The following is a 21,810-nucleotide window of genomic DNA, read 5'->3' as shown; positions in this document are numbered from 1 at the left end:
TAGAAACTACTGTAACCAGAAGGCCGTAGGAAAAGGTGAAAGTCAAAGTGGTCATACGGGGGTCTTGTATAATCCTTCGTGCACTCGAAAATCTTTGACCAACAGAAGGATTGTAAAGCTAAGGGAAATTTATCCTGCATGGTGAAATTAGTACATGAACACTGCGCTGCAAAGGTTGGCAAGAGTGAACCCGGCAGAGGGATGCTAACGAGAAGGGATGAAGTCTGAAGTCCCATGAAAAGTGTGTTGACAGGAATGAACCCGACAGTTGTTTGAAAAGACATTAAGATTCGGGAGTGCAAGAAGGATTGTAAGACCAGGGGAAGTGAATTGTTGCCCTTGGCATTAGGATCCGTGCCCGGCAGAGGGAGATCCAGGGGGTGGAAAGCCATCACCCCAACGCTCATTTGGAAAGGAACTTGTTTGTTTGTTTTGTTGAATACATCAGACCCTCGAAGGCAAGAGACTTTTATTGAAAAGAGACTCACCCTGCATTTGCAATGTAATAAACACCCTTGAACAGTGATCACTTGTCTGTGTTTTTACTGTTGCCACCATGAGTTCCTTAGAGCAGCCAGTGTGGAATGAGTGGTGTGTAGCTGCCTACTAGTGCTAGGTGTGGTGCAGTGCGCTTGTGTCAGATCAGTAGAATGTGTGCAGCAAGGCCAATGGATTTGGCTAGCTGCATTCTGGCGTCGCTGGAGTTTGTGAATGAGATTATGTGTGCTGCTAGGCTGAATTCGAGGGGTATAGCTGCGTTCTAAAGAGTGTTGAGATGATTGTGGAGGTGTATAAGTATGTGTTCAGCTAAGCCAAATTAATCGAGGGGTGTAGCTGCATTCTTTTGTTTGTTGGTGCAGTGGAAAGAGGTAGCATAATGGTGTAGTGTCTGTGTGCTTTCCAGGGGGACCCTGTTCCTGTTGAGCTTCCAGTGCCTGTCGAGGAGGTGGTATCTCCCTTTGGGTTTGGGCTGTTAGGATAAGGTCCTCCATGTGTCTTGTTGGGTCAAATTGCTTGTGCGAAGATGGACGGGTGGTGAAAGGCAGATTTGGATTTATGAGACGCCAAAGCCCACAGGCATCAGGGCGCCGAGAACCCATTAAGAGTGAGAAAGCCAGAAGCAGATAGGCCTAGCACAGAATCAAAACTAATGAAACAGAAGATCTGTCCCGACTCATGTCGTTATTGTATAGGTGCTAGAGATGACATTGGTTGGTAGTTCTGCTAAATGGATTCCCTGATGGGTAGATTCTACTAAATACATTCCCAGATAGAAGGGATTAGCAAATAGTAAGTGCTAGACGGTCCTCGGTATATAGTTCTGTTCAGGGATTTCCAGATGTGTAGGATTAGCAAGCAAGGGCATGTCCTGGACAGATAGCGTAGTGCATATTTGCAGGGCAATGATCAAGTTCATAAGTGCTATTAGTGCTTGGTTGGTAGATCTGCTAGATCAACTCCCGATAGGTAGTTCTGCTAAATACATTCATACAATACATGTATACCCAAAGTAATACCCACCTCCTGAGGCATGTGAAGGTTTAGACTTGTGTGGCTTACATAGTTAGAGGTACGTGAAGGTAGAGGGGAAGCAGAAGGAACTTTGTTGGTGTTTTAGAAAAGCTAGAGCACAGGGTTCGAAACGGAGGAGTGTTGGGAGCTATTTAGCTACTACTTGTGCCTAGTATGCTCTGGTTAGCTTGACACCCACAGTTACCAGGAGCTACTTTTGGCTCCACAGACCAACTGATGCTGTGTGAATTTAGCTCTGTGCGTTTGGGACAATCTATAAACGAACATCAGGACACATCTATACAAGGTTTAAAGAATAAGGGGACAAAAATTATGGAGAAAATTAGAACATTGCATCTTATGTGGAAGTTAGATTTGCAGAACACTAAGTACTAGCTCCATGTCACTTGTTAGTGCTGGATACCTAGGAGCTGCTTTTAGCTCCTGCTTATCAAATCTTAATTTTGATTCACGTAGTGTGTAAACGGCAGTTCTTAAAATTGTTAATCATGGGTGGTGTATGGGAACCGTTGAGGGGGATATGTTTTATGAATTTCTCAATTTACTTTAATGTTGGACATTTTACTTGGTGGCCTAAGAAGGGCTTGGAATCTGAAGATGGTTGAACTCTGTGCCACGCATGGAATCAATTTGCAGTAGATAAATGGAGTAGATGGCATTTAGCAATGGTAAATGTGACTTGCTGTAAATGTAATCACCGGAGATGTGTGGGGATTGGGATACATGGAAACGAGCAACTGTTATTGCATTAGCAGTATACCCATGGGGGGGGAGGCAGGGGTAGGTCATATCTTGCAACTCGAGAATGTTAGTCACTGCCCATTCAATAATCCATACATCCCTCAGTCTTAGTCTCAAAGTGGAGGGTGCAAATTGAGGCCTGAATATTCTAATACTGCAAGAAATTCGCTGATGGTACAATACCATATGCACACAAATTAATGGACTACACATATCTACAAGGCTCGCTCCCTAAATACTCTCCCTCTAGTGTCCGCCGCTCGTTGTCCTCCAACTCTCTGCGGGTGAGCCGCTTTCACAAACAGATTTGGGGGTAGATCTTTATCCTCTGCAGGTGCTTCCTCACTGCCTCTCTCTGTCTTGAGCCAGAGCACCTTAAGTTCTGGAAACTTCGCAAGACATTCCTTTTCTCCATTTCCCCCGCTAGCATCCCTTCTTTTCTCTCCATCCTCCTTCTCCTCCCTAACTCTGTTCAGTTTTGCTGACTGGTTGCATGGTTCACCTCCAGAGCCTACAGGTCCCAGGCTCCCCCGCCAGTCTTTTGCACTTGCTTCAAGGGCCACTGCACTTTGTTCAACATTACTGCACTTTCAGCTTACGTTCCTTGAGCGGGGAAACCTCTCTGCACTTAACCCAGGGCCCTGCTGGACCGGACTCTTTGTTCCACCCTGCCCAAAGCCCTCCACCCCCGCCATCTCTGCACCTCAGTACATATGCATAACCTAAATTTACTAGGCCTAGTTAATTTGTCTGTCCCGTCTGCACCCCGCCCCTCCAAGCTTGGTCTCATCTGTACCACTTCATGCACTTGCACTAGGAGAAATGTCAGGCCTAGTATGCTAGTTTTTCTGTTTAGATCATTCTGAATCTTCAAGGCCTAAGAATGATTACTGTATTCCCTTGTTCCCATCCCGCCTTGAATCACTTCACCTGTGTATAAGCGCTATATAAATAAACAATCAATCAATCATATATACTTCATCTTGACTTTTTATTTCTAGTGCATAGCAACGTGTGCATAAGATGTTGCATGGCAAGCTACATGTGGTGGAGAGGGATGACCAGTGCAGATTTTTGTAAGTTTGTTGAGTGCCAGGAGTACTTGCAAATGTGACCTAGATGTACCTAAATTCTTGCTTGCCACAACTGAGTATTTTATTTACCTGGGAGACTTTAATATGGCACTTTCTGTGGAACTAGACTGATCACTACATCCCTAGACATGATTTTTGGATGGAGCAAGCAGGAAATAACATGTTATGTTATTGTGATTTGTATCGCACACCGCTGCCACTTTGTGGTCTCGAGGCGCCCTTGCGGATCTGAAAAGGAAGGAGGTTTGGAGGTATTGAGAGGGAAAAGTGCAAGAGAGCTTTGATGTGCTGTTGGTAACTTCAGTTCCGAAAAACGGGTCAATGCTTGCTAGTTTATTCTCAGTTGGTAGTCGTTTTGTGTGTGTGATACATGGTGATGTCTGCACACCACGGAAGGGAGTACATTTTCAGTTGTCCATTCTACCATTTTTAGATTACATCATTACTGAACCCATACTAAAGTTGTTCACGGGTGCAACATTTTCCAAGAACATTATCCGATTCCTCGCCGGTGGGGCCCAAGATGCCCATTCTGATTTTCAGGGCTGCTACAGCCATGGATGTTGAAGTATGGTAAGATGGTCACATGGTACTGGAATCTTAAGGTCTATATTAATAGCCAGACAAAGGGGATTTTAAAAATGAGACACATTAAACCGACAAGATGTAAGGAAAGTCAGTAATGGACAAAGCACCTGCTATGCTAGCTACAGTAGTTGAGGATAATACCGGTGGAGATAGTAGAGTCCTCGAGGATGCTGTAGAACTAAGCAATGTTTTATAGTACTTGTTAGGGAGACATTTTATTTCTGTGCCAATTCCCTTTAACCTTAGAGACCCCCAGCTCTTTTGCTGGACTCAGGGCTTTATAATGTGTACTCCTGAGTGAGTGGGACTTTCTTCTCACTCGTGTGTTTTTCTGACTAGGGTTTTAGTGTTTCTTACTGTTTAATGGAGTCTGGTAAACTCCATAGGCACATGCTCTTTGCACTGTGACACACAGCACCTTTTGTGAAGTGCCACTGAGAAGTCCTTTGGACTTCTCTTAATGTGTAACTACATTTTCGTGGGTGAACTACTGTTCCCAAGAATAGTAAAATGACTCCTGTCTTACTTAACTTTTCTTCTGTGGGTCCAGCATACACCACCCTATGTGGACTGCTGGGGGGGGGGGGGTTACATAGTAACTCCTTTATCCCACTTCTCATGTAACATTCTGTTACACAAACTAACTTGAATGGCAATGGTGTCTTTTTTACTACCGTGTGCCATGTATCTGCAGGCTGATTACTCAGCTGCAGTACAGCACCCAAGGGTGACCATTTTCTCAAAATGGCTTGGTCTTTTTTTACCATTTCCTTTTAGTTCGTTCCTTCTGGGATTTTACTCTGTTGTGAATCGGGTTTGAGTTCTTTGTACATTTTGCCTTTGGTGGGCCTCAGCCCTGAAGCCCGCCCCTGGCTCCAGTGTGTCTGAAATGACAGGAAGTGAGGGAGGGTCCCTAAACTCCCCTGTCCTTTGTCTCTAGGTGTGCCTGACCGAAACCAGTCCTGATTGGCCGGCTGGCTGTTCCAGAAGGACAGCCACCCTGCTGGGTGACTGACAGCCTAAGGCTGTGAATGAATGAGCACGAGCTTAAAAAGCGAGGTTCTTGGTACCACAGTCGACCACTGGAAAAAACATCTGAAGAAGAAATTGTGAAGAGAATCCTGCTGCAACCTCCTGGACCTCCAAGTGCCCAGTGAAGGACTGGTGTTGTGCTGACCTTTTTCAAATCGACAGAGAAGAAACAAGTTACTTACCTGTAACTGTTGTTCTCCAGCATGGGTCTGGCATGGATTCACATGCTCATGAATATTCCCCGTCGTCAGGCTGGGAATCCTCGGTAAAGAAAAAACCAGTATCAGTTTCGTTTCTGATCTGTCTTTCGTAGTAGTAACCAATCACTGATCTCTGCGTCATACTGACCACAGCCAATGACTGCCCTCTACCTAAGCCCCGCCTCTGGCAGCCATCTTCAGATTTGGAAGCACGTGAAGTGGCAGTATGACCAAGTGAAGAGCCGCAGAGGGATAGGCGGGAGGGTTCGCATGTGAATCCATGCCAGACCGATGCTGGAGAACAACAGTTACAGGTAAGTAACTTGTTCCTTCTCCAGCATGGGGTCTGGCATGGATTCACATGCTCATGAATAAAGAATACATAGCAGTACACACATGCACAACCACGGGAGGTGGCAAAGGCTCACATTAAGCATTACATCAAACTCAACATTAAGCAATCTTACCTCCTCACCAGGCTCACCTCAGGCGAACAGGTTGCGCAGCACTGCTTGGCCGACCCTGGACTCCTCCCTGGAATCCCGATCGACGCAGTAGAATTTCGTGAAGGTGTGCGTCGACCTCCACGTAGCAGCCCTGCATATGTCCAGCAGGGGCACACCAGATAGGAACGCCGTGGTAGTTGCGATCGCTCTGGTGGAATGGGCTCTCGGACGGCCAGGCAGCGGTCGGTTTGCCAACCGATGACAGTACATGATACAGCCGGAGAGCCATCTGGAAATGGAAGCCTTCGAGAGAGCCTTCCCCTGATTGACAGGTCCAAAGTTCCCAAAGAGTTGTGACGTCTTCCGAAAACACTTCGTGCGGTCCACGTAGAACTTCAGCGCTCTAGCCACATCCAGCGAGTGCAAAGTCCTCTCAGCCGGCGACGAAGGCGACGGGAAAAACACAGGCAACACCAAGGGTTCGTTGAGGTGGAAGTCCGACGGCACCTTGGGCATGAAGGAGGGGTGCGTCCTGAGCACCACCCTCCTGTCGTGAAAAGTCAAGTACGGGGCCTTGCAGGAAAGGGCCTGGATCTCTCCCACCCGTCGTGCAGATGTGATGGCCACAAGAAACGCTGTTTTCCACGACAGGAACTTCAACGGGGCCGAGTGCAGAGGCTCGAACGGAGGTCCCATGAGCTTGGTCAGCACCACGTTGAGCTCCCACGCCGGGGCCGGAGCCTTCACCGGCGGGAACGATCTGAACAGTCCCTTCATGAACTCTTTCACCAGACGATGAGACCACAAGGACGTCCGCCCCGTGGTTCTGGTGTATCGGGAGATCGCAGCAAGATGAATCTTGATGGACGCGTGTGCCAGTCCAGCTTTGGCCAGCGTCAACAGGTACGGCAGTACTTGGGGAGCCGTAATCCGCAGAGGGTTAATCTTCTGTGCGTGGCACCAGACAGAGAACCTCTTCCATTTGTGTCCGTAGCATTTAAGAGTCGAGGACGCCCTGGCCTTTGCAAGAACCTCTCTGCAGTCGGCCGGTATGTCGTATCCTCCAAACTCTAGCGCTGCAGGAGCCAGGCCTGCAAGTTCAGCGACTTCGGGTCGTGGTGGAGGATGGCGCCTCCTTCCCTGGAGAGAGCAGATCCGCGTCCACTGGCAGCTTGATTGACGGGGACGCTGACAAGTCCAGAAGGTCCGGGAACCATATCTGCCTCGGCCAGGCAGGTGCGACGAGGATCATCCTGCACCGTGACCTCTTGAGCTGGTTGATGAGCCGGATCAGCAGTGGCAGTGGAGGGAACGCGTATAGGAACAGGCCCTCCCAGGGGAACGAGAAAGCATCACTCATGCTCCTTCGGCTGGGGAAACCTGCTGCCGAACCTCCGGCACTTGGAGTTCGTCGCTGTCGCGAATAGGTCGATCTGGGGTGTGCCCCACCGTCGGAAGAGGCGATCCACTAGATCCTGCCTTAGTTCCCACTCGTGGCACGAGCGCAGCTCCCTGCTGAGTGAGTCGGCGATGGTATTTTTTATCCCTGCCAGATGAAACGGCACCAGAAACATCCTTTGGGCGACGGCCCAATGCCACAGGTCCTGCGCCTCCTTGGACAGTGCCGGGGACCTGGTTCCGCCCTGTTTCCTGATGTAAAACATGGTGGTGGTGTTGTCGGTGAAGATCCTCACCACCTTGCCCTTGAGGGACGGAAGGAAGGACCTGAGGGCCCAAAACACTGCACGGAGCTCCAGGACGTTGATATGGAGGGACTTCTCCGTCGGGAGCCAAAGGCATCTCGCGTGCAGATTTTCGGTGTGCGCTCCCCACCCTTCCAGGGAGGCATCCGTGGTCACTGTCTCCTGGTGGCCTGGGGTCTGGAAGTCCATGCCCGCCGTCAGATGCGTGCAGGTGCCCCACCACCGGATAGCTCGTCGGGAACTCTCGTCGAGTGTGATCCTCTCCTCGAAGCTGCCCGTCGTTTGGATCCAGATCGTGTCCAGGAACTCCTGCAACGGGCGCCTCCGGAGCCTGCACATGGGAATGAGGTAGATGCAAGAAGACATCATTCCGAGGAGGGACTTGATGGACCTCACCTTGGCCGCGTCGGCAACCAACATCCGCTATACCTTGCCCAGGATGGCCCTGGTCCTTTCCTCCGACGGGGAGGCCAGAAGGGACACTGTGTCGAGCTTCGCTCCCAGAAACAGTGCGTCTTGCGCGGGTACCAGGTGGGACTTGGCGTAGTTCACGGAGAATCCCAGGTCCGTGAGAAGTTGGACGGTCCTTGCCGTGTGCTCCACGGCGAGCTCCCTCGTCCTGGCTCGGATGAGCCAGTCGTCCAGGTAGGGGTAGACGTGGATCCCCTCTCGGCGCAGCTGCGCCGCCACTGGTGCAAGGCACTTGGTGAATACCCTGGGTGCCGACCGTAGTCCGAAGGGAAGGGCTCTGAACTGATAGTGACGCCCTTGGACCACAAACCTGAGGAATTTTCGGTGCCCCTTTAGGATGGGAATATGGAAGTAGGCATCCTCCAAATCCAACGACGACAGGAAGTCGCCCTCCTCCAGCTGACCCAGGACGTGCTGGAGGGTGACCATCCGGAACTTCTGTGCCTTGATGAACTTGTTCAGCCGTCGTAGGTCTAGGATGGGGCGCCATCCTCCCGTCTTCTTCTTCACGAGGAAGTATCTTGAGTAAACTCCGGAGCCCCGAAGCCTCTTTGGGACGAGTTCGATGGCGCCCTTCCTGAGCATCGCCTTTACCTCCAGGAGAAGCTGAGGGACGTGAAGCTCTTTCCTGGCCACAGAGGGGACGCGCGGGCACCTTCTTTGAAACTCGAGCGCGTGGCCCTGGGCTAGGGCGTCCAGCACCCAACGGTCGGTGGAGATGGACTCCCACACGCTGACGAAGCTCGCCAGCCGGCCTCCCACCGGGGTGCTTCGGTGGGGGCCCGACCCCACGGCCGGTTCAATCCTGCTTAGACGAGGCTTTGCCGCCTTGACCTCCTTGGCGACGACGGCGGGGTCCGCCTGACTTGCCTCGTCCCCTGTAAGCTTCCTGAGACGACGAACGGGCCGCTTGACGGTAGGTGGAAAATCCGCCGCCGGAACCTTTGGAGGCGCCCTTGCCTCCGCCGCTCCGAAAGGGCGGCCGCCGTTGCTGGAGAACCCCGAGAGCCCGGGCCGTCTCCGTGTCCGCTTTAATGGCTTGAAGGGAATCGTCCACTGTTTTCCCAAACAGGTTGTTCCCATCGAACGGCATGTCCAAGACTCTGGTCTGTACGTCTTGACGGAAGTCAGTAGCCTTGAGCCATCCACGCCGCCTAAGGCACACGCCGTTGCCCAACTGGCGAAATCCAGTGTCGGCGATGTCCGTCGCAATCGTGATGGCGTGGTCCGACGCCACCTCACCTTCCTGCAAGATCTCCAGGGCATCCGCCCTCTTGTCATCCGGTAGGAAGTCCAGCAGGGGAGCCAGTTTGTACCACAGCTCCCTGTCGTAGCGGGCTACGATAGCCAAGGCGTTGGCCGCCTTAATCGTCGTCGCTGCAGACGAGATGACCCTGCGCCCCATCGTGTCCAATTTCTTTCCCTCGCCGTCTGGCGGGGAAGTCGACGTGGAGGCCGCACCCCCCCGCTTTCTTCCTGGCCGCCGCGGAGACGACGGAGTCCGGGGTAGGCTGTGCCCGGAGGCACAAGGGGGCCGCGTCCGGGACCCGGTACTTCTTCTCGTACCGGTCTCTTCTAGCCGGCGTCGTGGATGGGTTCTTGAGGAGGGCGAGGCCCTCATCCCAAATATCGTCCAGTAGAGGTACCGCGAGGACCGTCTTCCTCTTGGCCTCGCGCCGCTGATAAAGGAAACCTTCCTTCTTCTCCTCAGGGCAGAGCTGGAAGAGCTCGGATGCCCTGGCGATCATGGAGTGAAAAGATCCAAACTCGTCGGGCGGGGAAGCCCGGGTGGGAGGTGACGACGGTAGATCCTCGTCGTACACCTCGTCGTCCGTACCCGTCGCGGCCGTGTCAGTCCCCGTATCATCCCCTCGAGTCGTGGACGGGGAGGAGGGCTGAACGGGGCGCGACGGCTGAAAAGGAGGTGGAGGGTGAATCCTTCTTTTCTTAGGAGGGGGGCTGCCAGAAGGGCCTGGTTCCGGGTCCCCCGACGGGAGTGGTTCCTCCACTGGTAACGGCAGTCTCGTCCTTATCTCTGAGCACAAGGACTGTATAGCCAACAAAATGGCCGCCGAGTTGTCTTGCGGCGCTGGCAGAGGGGAGTGTCCTGCGTCGGGATCCCTCCCGACGGGCTGGTCTTCTTCCACGCCAACGCCGTGGCTTAAGACCTCGATCAGTTCTTCCTCAGAGGTTGAGGCCGAAATCACGACGACCTCCTGGCCCCCCTTTTTCTTCTCCGTCGGAGGTTTCACGGGGGTCCTGTCGATGGGCATAAAAGAGGACTCCCTCTGCGGTGGCAGGGAGACTCTGAGCCCCGAGGTCGCCACCACTGGTGTAGCCTCCATAGGCTGAGCCAGGGCCGCCGCGACTGTCTTGATAGAGGCCTTGGCCGGATGGATTAAGGCTTTCACCACCTTAGGTGTGCTCACCGCCTTCTCCTTGAGGGGGGGGGGGGACACTGCCTCGCTCCCCCTCCGCCTTCGAGCTCGACCGGGGCCTCTCCAGGAGCTTCGCCGGGTGCTCGGCCTTCCTCTTACCCGACCCAGAGCGTTGGCTCGTGGTTGATGGTGCCGGGGAGGGTGCGCCCTGCCTGGTGCCCGTAGAGCCCGACCGTTCGGCGCTCCCGGTGCCAGCGGACTCGCGGTGCTTGGCCTTGTGTTGGACCCCCGTCGCCGGGGCGTCCTCAAAGGTCTTAGAAGACCGCTCGGATTTCTTCCTCTTCTTCTCGCCGGACGGGCTCTTCCCTTCCAGCCAGTTGGCGAGACGTTGATGACGGTCCTTCATGGTCCGCTCCGACATGTTGCCGCAAAACGCACAGTCCTTCTCCACGTGCGTCTTGTCCTCATGTAGGCAGTAAAGACAAAAGGAGTGTTCGTCTTCCTTAAAGACATTCTGAAGCTGGCATCCAGGGCAGACCCTGAACAGCTTTCCGGGCGTCGAGCTTCCCTTCTCCTGAGCCATGACCGAGATGGGCCTGAGAAACTTCTGGAGTCCTCCAAAAGCGTAGCTCGACGAAATCTTCACCCTTGAGGGGCGTAGACGAATCCGACACGGGTCCCCGTTGATCGGATGGAGAGTAGGTGGAGCTTGAGGCTCTTTTGACCGAAAAAACGAAGTTTTTGAGAAAAAACGTGAAAAAAATAGCACTAACGCTCGAGAGCAATAGCACGAGGATCCCAACACATGAACGTGCGGTAAAAATCTGAAGATGGCTGCCAGAGGCGGGGCTTAGGTAGAGGGCAGTCATTGGCTGTGGTCAGTATGACGCAGAGATCAGTGATTGGTTACTACTACGAAAGACAGATCAGAAACGAAACTGATACTGGTTTTTTCTTTACCGAGGATTCCCAGCCTGACGACGGGGAATATTCATGAGCATGTGAATCCATGCCAGACCCCATGCTGGAGAAGCTCTGGACGGAACTACTTCTCCCCTTGGGCTGGTGGGACCAACTAGCCAAGAGACAGACTCCACTTTGGTGCATCATCCCGACTTGCTGTGCCTCTCCAGTGCTGCAGAAGCCCAATGCCAGGGGTCAGGTGTCCATTATCGAGTGCAATGTCTTCTGCAGAACGAATCTGGCCAAATGCTCCAGGAGCCTCCTAAGGACCCTCCAAAAGCAGGAAATCCCGATCCAGATTCCCGGACGGAGGGAGCAAGGAAAGTCCAACCGGGGATATTCGTTCTCCTTCAGTGCGGGTTGAAAGGCGCTGAAACCACTAAGAGCCGCTGAATCTAAGAAAATCCACAGCTGACAAAGTCCTCTCCCGAGCTGCTGCAGGAGCCCGCCATACGTCCTCCGTCTTGTCCCCACGACTGAGGCCCAGAAGAGAATGCATTACTTACCGTAAAAGCATTTCTGATGGTTGTATCTGCTTAGATTCACATGCTGTGCATAGGTCCGACATCCAGTGGTCACTGCGGAGTATTGCATTTTGTTTTTCGTAGTCGAAAAGGGGACGTCGACTAGGCGTGTCTGAAACACTATCCCTATAGTGACGTGCGTTGTACAAGGCGGAATCCAGCTGTAACACTTTCTTCAAACCATCTCCATATCTTAGGAGCCCTCCCGTACAGCCCTGGAGCAGTGCACCTCATCCAGCCACCATTCCTGATAAGCTATAGGTAAAGCTTAATATGATAGCTTATTTACATCTATTTGCGACATGCCATGCAACGCTATGTTTTGAAAAAGATATTCCGCCTGATTTAGCTCGCGACCTGGCGCCCAGAAACCTGCCAAGGTCCCATTTTGCACCTAACATCTGTGCAAAACAAGGAATTCGCCATTAAGACCCACAAGGGCCTATCCATCCCAAGATGGCTGTCGCCTGAATCCTGGCATCATTCATCATTTATTTCCATACCAGTGAAAGTGGATTGGTTGATGCTACTTACTTCAACCAATCGCGCTATGCCGGCAGGCGAAAGCCGGCCCACGAAGAAAGGCACAGGAAGCAAGGCTAAACCCTGTCCTGAGCCTGTCGGAGCCGGGATGGTCTGAGGGTCACCCAGTCCTATCCTTCCAGTTCCTACATCGGTGCATCATGCAAGGACTCCCTACCTTGCTCAACCTGCACCTCTACGTCTGGAAATCAGTCAAGAAATCACACGTGCGGCACCTCCTGTTTTAAGATTCGTTGACCCATACTCAACTATTAATCGGAAAAGGTTTTAACAGCGTGCCATTACTCATGAACTGCCTCTGTCCAGACCCTTGTTCTTAATTGTTTGCGCATATGCTGCTCTGCTGTCCAGCCTCTGTTCATGCCCGTATCACACTCACTAATGCACATTGAGCATAGTCTATCGTAATACATCCTGGCTGCCATTTGTTTCGCATTGTGTTTCACCACAGCACTGTGCGGTCTACTTCTGTGTTGGATGTGTTACTTGCATTACCTCTATTGCCTTACGAACTTGGCCTTTACCTCAAGCCATATTAAGTACTTTAAATGCCCCCTTTGCTAGTACCATCCTTTGGTCTGCCCGACACGCTGCATTACCTTGTGCCTATTATTACCTCTCAATTCACTTTGTTAGACTGTGTAAGATCAATCTGCTATGATGCTTCTAGAACAGCTCACATAATTTCCGCCTTAATTTGAAGCCGTTCCACGCATCGGAGGCTGGTTGCACGTTGCGCAGTACTTACTGTAAGTTCTACCTTTCAGTTACCCATACGTGCTCTGCCCTGTCACAAATAAGAGAATCTAAATAGTTACTGCCTTGTGCCCAGTTTCCCACGTGCCATGCCTGACTTATTTTGATGCATTTCATCATGTTGCTACTGAGATGCCACGTAGTACTATACTTGTTATGTTCGAACTACTGTTGCTTTTTATCAAAGTTCACTTACTGATGCCACGTACTTAGTCTGTAAGTACTTAGTCTATCATTTTCACTGCATTGCATGTTTGAACTATTGTGATTATTGTGATGCTCCTCATCATGTCCCCTAAGCAATACCTCGTGCACAGCTTGTAATGACTTAGCTCGCTATTACCCATGCACGGTATTAACTGGCTCTGATACTCAATGTGACCCATTGGTACTGCGCCACCCCCTGTGTAACTGGTTCTGATACTCCATGTGACCCACTGGTACTGTACCACCCCCTGTGTTGTCCTATAGCCAAAGTGTTGCTGCGGACTCTGGAGTGGGTACCTTCCCAAAGAACAGATGATTTAGCCGTGTTCATTCTCGCAGAGGGGCGCCTATGGACTTTTTTTTTCATTCTTTAAAAAGGGCAACGTGCAACAATAAAAATACACTTCAATAACACTTCCTCAGAATCAATATAAGCAAGTAGATACTCTTTAAAGATGCATCATACACACTTCCTACACCATGAGGTGACTTCAATTACTAGGACAGTATTGGCATTTATAGATCACTTTTTGTAATTGGTAAAATTCTGAGGTTGTGGAAAGGAAAGGTTAAGGGAAGGAAACAGGTTAACAGGTTCTAAGAGCATGTGAGCACTTTTAATTCTCCCAATGAAGTCTAGATAAAATCCTTCCAAGTAATATTAGTTACAAAACAATATATCACCTATGAGGGACAGTTAGAATCAAAGTCAATGGGTCAGAAGAGTCTGCAGGGAGCCAGGACAGCTAAAGTCAATTTGAACAATGGCTAGGGAGCTGAGGCACTTCTTAGCACAAAGTCTTGCACAAAGTTAGAGAGTTTGTAGAAAATCACTGTTGGGCCACACGCTGTTAGGCTTGTGAAAGTCAGAGCTGAGATCAACTCTTCAAAAAGCAGCGACTGCAAGTCTCAAGTGAGATAATGCAAGCTACAGACAAAAGAGTTAAGTACCCCTTAGTCAGCACAGTACCTTGGGTTAGTAGAAGAGGATCCAGCGGGCTTCTGTTCTGGTTGCAGGGTTGCAGATCCTGGGTCTCAGTCGTGGGGACAAGAGGGAGGATGTGTGCAGGACTCCTGCACTGCAGTTCGAAGGTTGGCGGCAGCTATGGGCTCTTTTCAGTTCAGCAGCACTTCGCGGTTTCAGCTACCGGCAAATAGCACCAGTGGGGATCTTCGACACTCGAAGGGCTTCCTTCACCCCTTGAGTCCAGCACTCTGGTGAGGTGACTCGAGCTGGAGTCGTCCAGCTTCGGGAGGTCCTCAGGATCTTCCTGGAGCTTTGGTCCGGCTTAAAGACGTTGCACTAGACTACGGATTTCTCGACCCCTGGCACTCGGTTCCAGCAGCAGCACAGAAGTACAGTCAGTTGGGGAAGGTCTTTCAGCAAAGATCGTCTTGGGGTTAGTTGGTCCCACCAACACAAGGGAAGAAGTCGTCCTCTCTGGAGCTTCTCTAGTCGATTAGGAAAAGCAGTTTCAGCACAGCAGCAGGGCTTCACCGGTCCAGGAGGATGCAGCAAGCTTATCTTCACGATTCCTTCATTAGATGTTTCGTCCAGTGGTCGACTCGGTCTTCCGTTCAAGAAGCCTCGCCTTTTATGCATGTTTCTCCCATTCATGCACAGTTTAGCTGTCTCTCACACAGCTGGGTGGCTGCCCCGGAAAGGACAGCCAGCCAGCCAATCAGCACTGGGTGCATTCAAGTAACCAAGGAGAGTAAGGATATGGAGTTTCGGACGCCTCCCTCGCTTCCTGCCCTGCCAGACACACTGGAGCCAGAGACAGGTTTCAGTATTGAAGCCCGCCAAAGGCAAAACGAACAAAAGGGTTAAACCTGTTTTGGCGCGCAAAGTAAAACCCAAGAAAGACCTCCCCAACAAGAAATTGTGAAAAAAGAAGACCGGGCCATTTTGACACAATGGTCACCCATGAGTGCTATAATGCAGCCGACGATTCAGCCTGCGGTAGAAAAGTACAATGCTAGGAAAATTAAACCACTGCCATCAGCCATTTACAAACACCAATGAAGCCAGCAGTTTTTCGCTGTGGCGCATCCCACTAGACCGTTGCTCAAGCGAGACGACATGTGCCCCTCCCCACTGGACACATGTTGCTCTGGGCTCTCCCGGTGGGGAACCGCGATGGTGGGGGGGGGGGGGGGGGTCAATCCCCGAGGCTAGGGTCCCTGAGATCTCCCTTCGTGAGGGTGGCACTGAGGGAGGAACCACCTCTGGTTGACTCCTCATGGATGGGGTAGCCCTAACCACAGAAGCAGGGGGCGGACAAGGATGCAGGGGGTAATACCCATTATCAGAGACTGGATCGGCCCCCCTGCCCCTGAGCCCTTTTCTCCCCTCCCCGCAGATCCTTCCCCCATGTCCCCCAGGACCCCCTTGATCAAGACAAATAGGAGTTTTCTTTTATCTCAGCCAACTCTGGGAGCAGGTGGTGACAGGGACAACTTCACAGATTGGCAAATGCTGTGTACGTTGGAGCTGGTGTACAAAGATCTTCTTTAGAGGGTGGTTTGAGAGCCCAAAGAGGGCTGAGACGAAAGAAGGAGCTGGCCCCGAGGGAACATCAGATGTGCGCTCCCACCTGCTGCTGGATGGAAAGTTGGACTTCTCTCCCGTGCCCAAACCCACTGGGCCCACATCTGCAGAGTCCGGAGACATGAACACAGGAGAAAGGTGGGAGTGAGCCTCAGGGGCAGCCAGTGACATCGGCCAGACTGAAAAGTCAGATTTGGGGCCAGAAGATAGATGACGAGGGGCCAGTGCCAGAGATGAGGTCAGATGTGGGGCCACAGGTGGGGCCATCGAGACATGCCCTCCAGTCAACTTCAAGATGCCCAAAGATATCCTCTCACAGCTGTTGGCCAGGGTGTCCAGAAGGTCAGCAGTGGCAGCAGAGTCAAGACCCCCTCCAGGAGTTAACAGGTTTACAGGGGGCATAAGTTCATCCGGGAAGGTGGATTCCAGATCAGTCGCAGGGCCACAGGTGTACCCCGAGGGTCGTGGTGGTACCCCCACCTGCAAGCTGTAGGTGCAGGGTAGCTTGGAAGTAGCCACCACCGAATATCCCCCTTTGGCACAAGCAGTGGCCACCGACAGTTGGGCAGGTGTTCCATTCGCGCAGAGCCTCCTGGTACAGGTTCCGGTGAATGCTCCAACTCCCTGCATGATCCCTGGTGCTTTACTCGACATGCCCCCCCTCCGTCTTCTGCCCATGATTTGAGGAAGGAGGCAATCCATTTGAGTGCCAAGTCTCAGATTTCTAGGGAGTGGAGTCGGTCAAGAAGGAGGGCGGGGTTAACGGTGTCAAAGGCTGCTGACAAGGAGAACCAGCGCTGCAGAGCCCTCTGAGTCTGCCGACACCTTGAGATCGTCCCAGATCGAGATCAGAGTGGTTTCTGTTCCATGGCGCAGCCTAAAGCCTGATTGAGCGGGGTCGAGTAGTTTGTTGGATTTTACGAAGCGGTTGAGCTGAGAGTATGTGGCGCGGTCAATGAGTTTCACCAGGCATCGGGTGTTGGAGATCGGTCTGTAATTTACAAATGCAAACAGCCTCTTCCTCAATCTGCTGCTTCCTTTCCTTCACCCTCTTCAACTAATCCAGAATAGGGCTGTAAGACTTATCCTTGGCCTCAAGTCCAGGGACCGCATCTCTCCATCCCTAAAATCTCTCCACTAGCTCCCGGTGACCGCAAGGATCAAGTTCAAGACCCTTTGCATCATCCACAAGTCCAACTTTCTCTACCTAAATACCTCCATGCTAGAGTTCTTCGGTCTTCTAGCTCCAACATTCTGCAGATCAGAAGCTTCTCCAAGCAGAGAGTGGGAGGAAGATCCTTTTCCTCAGCAGGAGCCTCCCTCTGGAATGGCCTCCCTGCCCCCCCTCAGACTTCAGCCGGATCTTAGTTCCGAAAACATCTCAAGACTTTCCTTTTCTCCCCCTCCTTCCCTCTCACCCTCCCATGCTAATCTCCCTCTGCCGTTGGGACTGGTGCCTGGTCCCTTATGAGTTCTTACAGGGGACTGGACCTTCCTGACCTGTCTCCCCCAGCATCCCTATCAGCACTTGTCTTATCTGCTGCATCCCATTCCACCGCACTTGTCCTCCCTCCCCACCTTCCCCCTAGCACTTGCCCTCCGTGGCTCCCCTCAACACTTGCACACCCCACTGGGTCCCCACTCCTGCACTTCACCCCCTCCCAGAATCCCTCCCCATCCCTTCTCCATAGTCCACCCTCCCCCTCCACTTCTTTGTCTTTGTGCTTGCATGGTAAGAATGACACAAGGCCCAGTACAACTGTTAACTGTTTATTCCTATGCCCCTTGTCCCCCTTTTTTGCCGTGTGGCACCTGGAAATACTTGTGTATAGGCGCCATACAAATGCCCAATAAAATAAAATGGAACCCATCTACAAGAGGCCAGTTGTGGGAGTGCAGGGAGGACACCCGGCTGTTTTGCCTTGCGAGGTCTATTCTAAAACCTCCCCCGACCAACTGACTTGTACTACAGACACAATCTCTCAAAGAAAGCAGCCACAAGCCTAGCCATTGGCACACCACCACCCTTATTCAAACTAGGACTGAGCTCTTCTCTTTAGCCACAGAACACTGCCCTGCATGAGAGGCTAACCAGTTGTAAAGCACTATAACCTGTCAGTTCTTGGGCTCTGTCCTTCAGACAACATAACCCAAGTGTTTCTGCCAAACCCTTAAAAAGCAGACAGGGCCTCAGGACCAGCAGACTTCCTACTTGCATCCATAAACACCATAGGGTTCACACCTGTTTTTCCTGCTGTCCCACTGATGACACTCTCCCCCACCCTTTTATTGCAGAGTGTTATAAACCATTGTTTTTTCTATCCATGTAAAACAATTTGTACATTCACGATAAAACTTAAAACAGCAGGTTTTCCATTAAAAACACCCGAAAGCAAGTTATGGTCTTCGGGTGGATATCAAAGTGGTCACTGAAGAAACCCCTCATGATTAACAACCACAAGTTAAACTTTAAGAACAAAGTAAAATTTCTGAACTCAACCACGAAATGTCAATAACAGAGTCATACTGAAGATCCTTGAGAATAGCAATGTTCAGTATCCCGGACCTATTCAGTGCAATGTTGTCTCCACAAACATGTTTTTATTGGTATCCAGTCTTTTTACCATATTTTTTTTACTGCATTTCTGCCGCAAAATACAAGGGGGGCATGGGATGGTGATAGGGTGGGGATGCATGGTAGAGGGGTGCGTCTCCTACCACATGTTGCGGCCAAAACAAGTAACACATTGGAACCAAGAGAACAAATGTGCCATTTGCTTTAAGCAAAATATACCACAATTTAAGACCCTGCTCAAGGACCAAAGAAAATGTGTCCACTTGGGTCTGTTTACAAGGCCACCTTTGGCAACAACAGGATAATTCAAAGCCTAAAATAAGTAATAAGAACACATTTTGTTTTATTTAATAAAAAAAAAAAAAGGAAAGCAATTTATCAATGCGAGTGTGCCTGGTGTAGTACAACTAAAGTGGAAATACTCTTAAAATGGATGTTATTCCCATTTCATTGTTCGGAGATGCAGAATATGAAATAACAGTAAACAGAGCATGCATATTGAAACATTCAGCCAAGGGAAAGAAACTGTACGCTTTTCACAAAGTCGATTTCTATAGCATAAATGCCTCATAACACAAAACCCATCTCTGTTCGGTTCAACAGGTTTTCAAAGACTCTCTTTAGAAAATCTGTATTTGGTCGTGAAGATGTGAAATACCGGAATTTGACGTTTTTATTTTGTTATGGAAGGCACACCAATGGTCCTGGACCCCCTCTCTACCGTATGTCCCCCACCCCACAGCCCCCGCTACTCCCTTACCACCACATATAAATATAGATGTGTATATATGTATTTGGCAGAATTGATCAAAACTGCACAACCAAACTGCAGACTTTCAAAAGAACATTTTGCTAACAGGGTACCTCTCCGTTCACCACACTTTCTACTTACATTGGACATGTGTTCCTTGTATGTTGCCCTCTCCTGAGGTGACAGGCTCTGCAAGGGGGAAATGTAAACTGCCATTAGTTCAACCATAAAGTTCCCCTGGCCTGACCAGCTGAGGATGTAGGCGAACCATGCAACTGGGCGAACTACCGCCAAGCTCTGCCTATGTTCTGCTCACCTTGACCCACACTTCGAGCTGCATTTTGTACTGCCGCTGCTGCTCCTCAGCCATTTTCTTGTAATGGTCTTTCTGTGCTTGAGAGATGCGCTGCCAGCGGCTGCCGATCTCTACCATACGCTCCTTCAACGGGAGATGGTTCAGCTCCCCGTTAGAAAGCAGCTCCTGCGAAAACTTCTGGTAACCATTTCTGTGAATGGGGAGAGTAAAAGGTAAGAAGCCTGCAACAGTGATTGCAGAACCATATGTGCAAGCAAAACAGCCCTCTGTGCATCACTGTCATCATGTTAGTTAATGAATTAGTAACATTTGCCTCACTCACAGTTACTGAAGCCCAATTATACCTCAGACATGGAGAAAAAAATTCTAATTTACTCACCGTAGTGACTAACATACTCTTAGTCCACAGTCCCCTTTCCTCCATACTGTATAAGGGCGTCCCTTCCAAGGGACGGGAGACGGAATCTTTTTCACCAGAAAAACCTTCATCCCCTTTATATTTAGAGGCGCGCGGGGCATGCCCAGGCAGCATGCGCTGCCCTGACTCCGCCCTCCGGCGCCACTCCTTAAGTCCCCATTGACGCGTCGACAATAGATTTAACATTTCCTAAGGACACCAGTATTATTAGGAGGGGGGGGGGTTGGTGGGACGGATGGAGGGAAGGGGACTATGGCCTAAGAGTAAGTTAGTCACTACGGTGAGTAATTTATAATTACTCTTACGTCCCGTCCCCTTTCCTCCATACTGTATGGGCGATTACAACTGATTGTAGCCCCAGGGTGGAGAGGAGACCATCCTTAAGCAAATAGGTTCCTGAGAACCACCTGTCCGAAAGCCGCATCATATCTAGAGCCGGCATCCCAACAGTAATGCTTGCAGAAAGCCGAGGGAGAGGCCCAAGTGGCCGCCCTGCTTATGACTTGCCAAGGGATATGGCGCTGGAATGAGATGGCAGTTGCCTTGGCCCTGACTGCGTGGGCATGCATGTTGGCCGGGAGCGGCTTGTGCTGGCCCACATACGCTTCTTTGATGGCAGAGACCATCCAGCGGGATATGGAAGCCTTAGATGTCTGATAGCCTGGCCTCGAGCCACCCAAACTGACAAACAGGGCGTCCGACTTGCGGAAATTATTGTTACTGTCCAACTAGAATTTTAGGGCACGCCTGACATCCAGTCAGTGCAGCACTCTGTGCTTCGTTCTTGGGATCGGGAAAGAACGTAGGAAGGGCTATTTCCTTGTTCAAGTGAAATGCAGATGGAATCTTGGGCAGAAATGCCGGGTGCGTCCGCATGACTACCTTGTCCCTGTGAAAGGTGGTCTATGGTTCAGAGGCGACCAGCGCCTGAATCTCGCTGTCTGAGAGCCGAGGTAAGACCGACTAGTAAGGCCGTCTTGATGGTGACCAGCCTAATGTCCACGGACGCCATTGGCTCGAGTGGCTTGTGCGCCAGGGCGCCCAAGAGTCTATTAAGGTCCCACACAGGTTGCAGTCTCTTGATGGGCAAGTAGAGCCTAGCAAGACCAGTCAGGTGTTTCTTGACGATAGAGTTGGAGGAGGAAAAGATGCCTTCCTCTGAGTTCTTGTAAGCCCCAATGGCTGCGAGGTATGTACGGCAGGTGTCGACCTGTACGCCCAAATGAGCGTGGTGCGCGGAAAAGGAGAGCATGTCATCCAAATTGCAGGCCAAGGGGTCAATTCCCTTGGAGTCTGCCCAATGGCAGAACTGGTCCATTTGCTCTTGTACTGGGCCCTGGTGACTTTGCTCCTGGCGCCCTGTATGATTTCCAGATTGGCCTGTGAGAGCAGCGTTACCTGCTCAGGTACCACGCTGTGAGGGCTAGTTTCCCTGGCGCGGGGTGGATGATCTTGCCCCCCTGCTGTGCCAGAAGATGTGCTGGGCCTGTCAGGAGGTGTATCGGAGGCACTTACGAGAGGCTGAGGCGCTCCGAAAACCATGGTCTGGCCGGCCACCATGGAGCAATCAGAATGATGAGTCGGTGCGACTCCTTGATCTTACAAATTACCCTGTGAATCAGGGGAGTGGGCAGAAAGGCGTAGGCCTTCATGCCAGTCCACTGGAGGTGAAATGCATCGCCCAGAGAGCCAGGGCCCTGACCCTGCCAGGATGCGTACTGGGGGCACTTCTTGTTGTGCCAGGTGGCAAAGAGATCCACTTGGGGATGACACCACCTCTTGAAAATCTCCTGAATGAGGTCGTTTAGCTGCTACTCGTAATTGTCCGCTCCCAGCCTGCTGAGCCTGTCCGCTTCCAGGTTGGATTCCCCCGGGAGGTGGACTGCCGAGAGGAACATTTTGTTTTCCAAGGCCCATTTCCATGGGATGTGTCTGGATGAGGACAACCTTGCCCTTGAGAAGTGGTAGGAATGCTCTGAGCGCTAGCCAGATGGCTTTCAGCTCCAACCAATTGATGTGG

General features: G+C 51.2%; 1 protein-coding gene across 9 annotated transcripts in view; it reads right to left on the bottom strand.

The window, feature by feature from the left end:
- Positions 1–21,810, bottom strand: part of UBTF (upstream binding transcription factor) — a 291,891-nt gene that overhangs the window by 8,489 nt on the left and 261,592 nt on the right. For all 9 annotated transcript variants that reach the window (XM_069634300.1, XM_069634304.1, XM_069634303.1 and 6 more), the window contains 2 exons: positions 19,373–19,562; positions 19,198–19,245 (listed from right to left, as the gene is read on the bottom strand). In XM_069634300.1, the coding sequence (XP_069490401.1) occupies positions 19,198–19,245; positions 19,373–19,562 (238 nt within the window). The remainder of the gene's footprint in view (positions 1–19,197; positions 19,246–19,372; positions 19,563–21,810) is intronic.

This window comes from Ambystoma mexicanum, chromosome 13 (assembly GCF_040938575.1).
Source record: "Ambystoma mexicanum isolate Mex_15411 chromosome 13, UKY_AmexF1_1, whole genome shotgun sequence".
In the NCBI taxonomy this organism is placed as follows: Eukaryota; Metazoa; Chordata; class Amphibia; order Caudata; family Ambystomatidae; genus Ambystoma; species Ambystoma mexicanum.
Note: the sequence above shows the minus strand (reverse complement) of the source record. Positions and strands in the feature narration are given on the sequence as shown.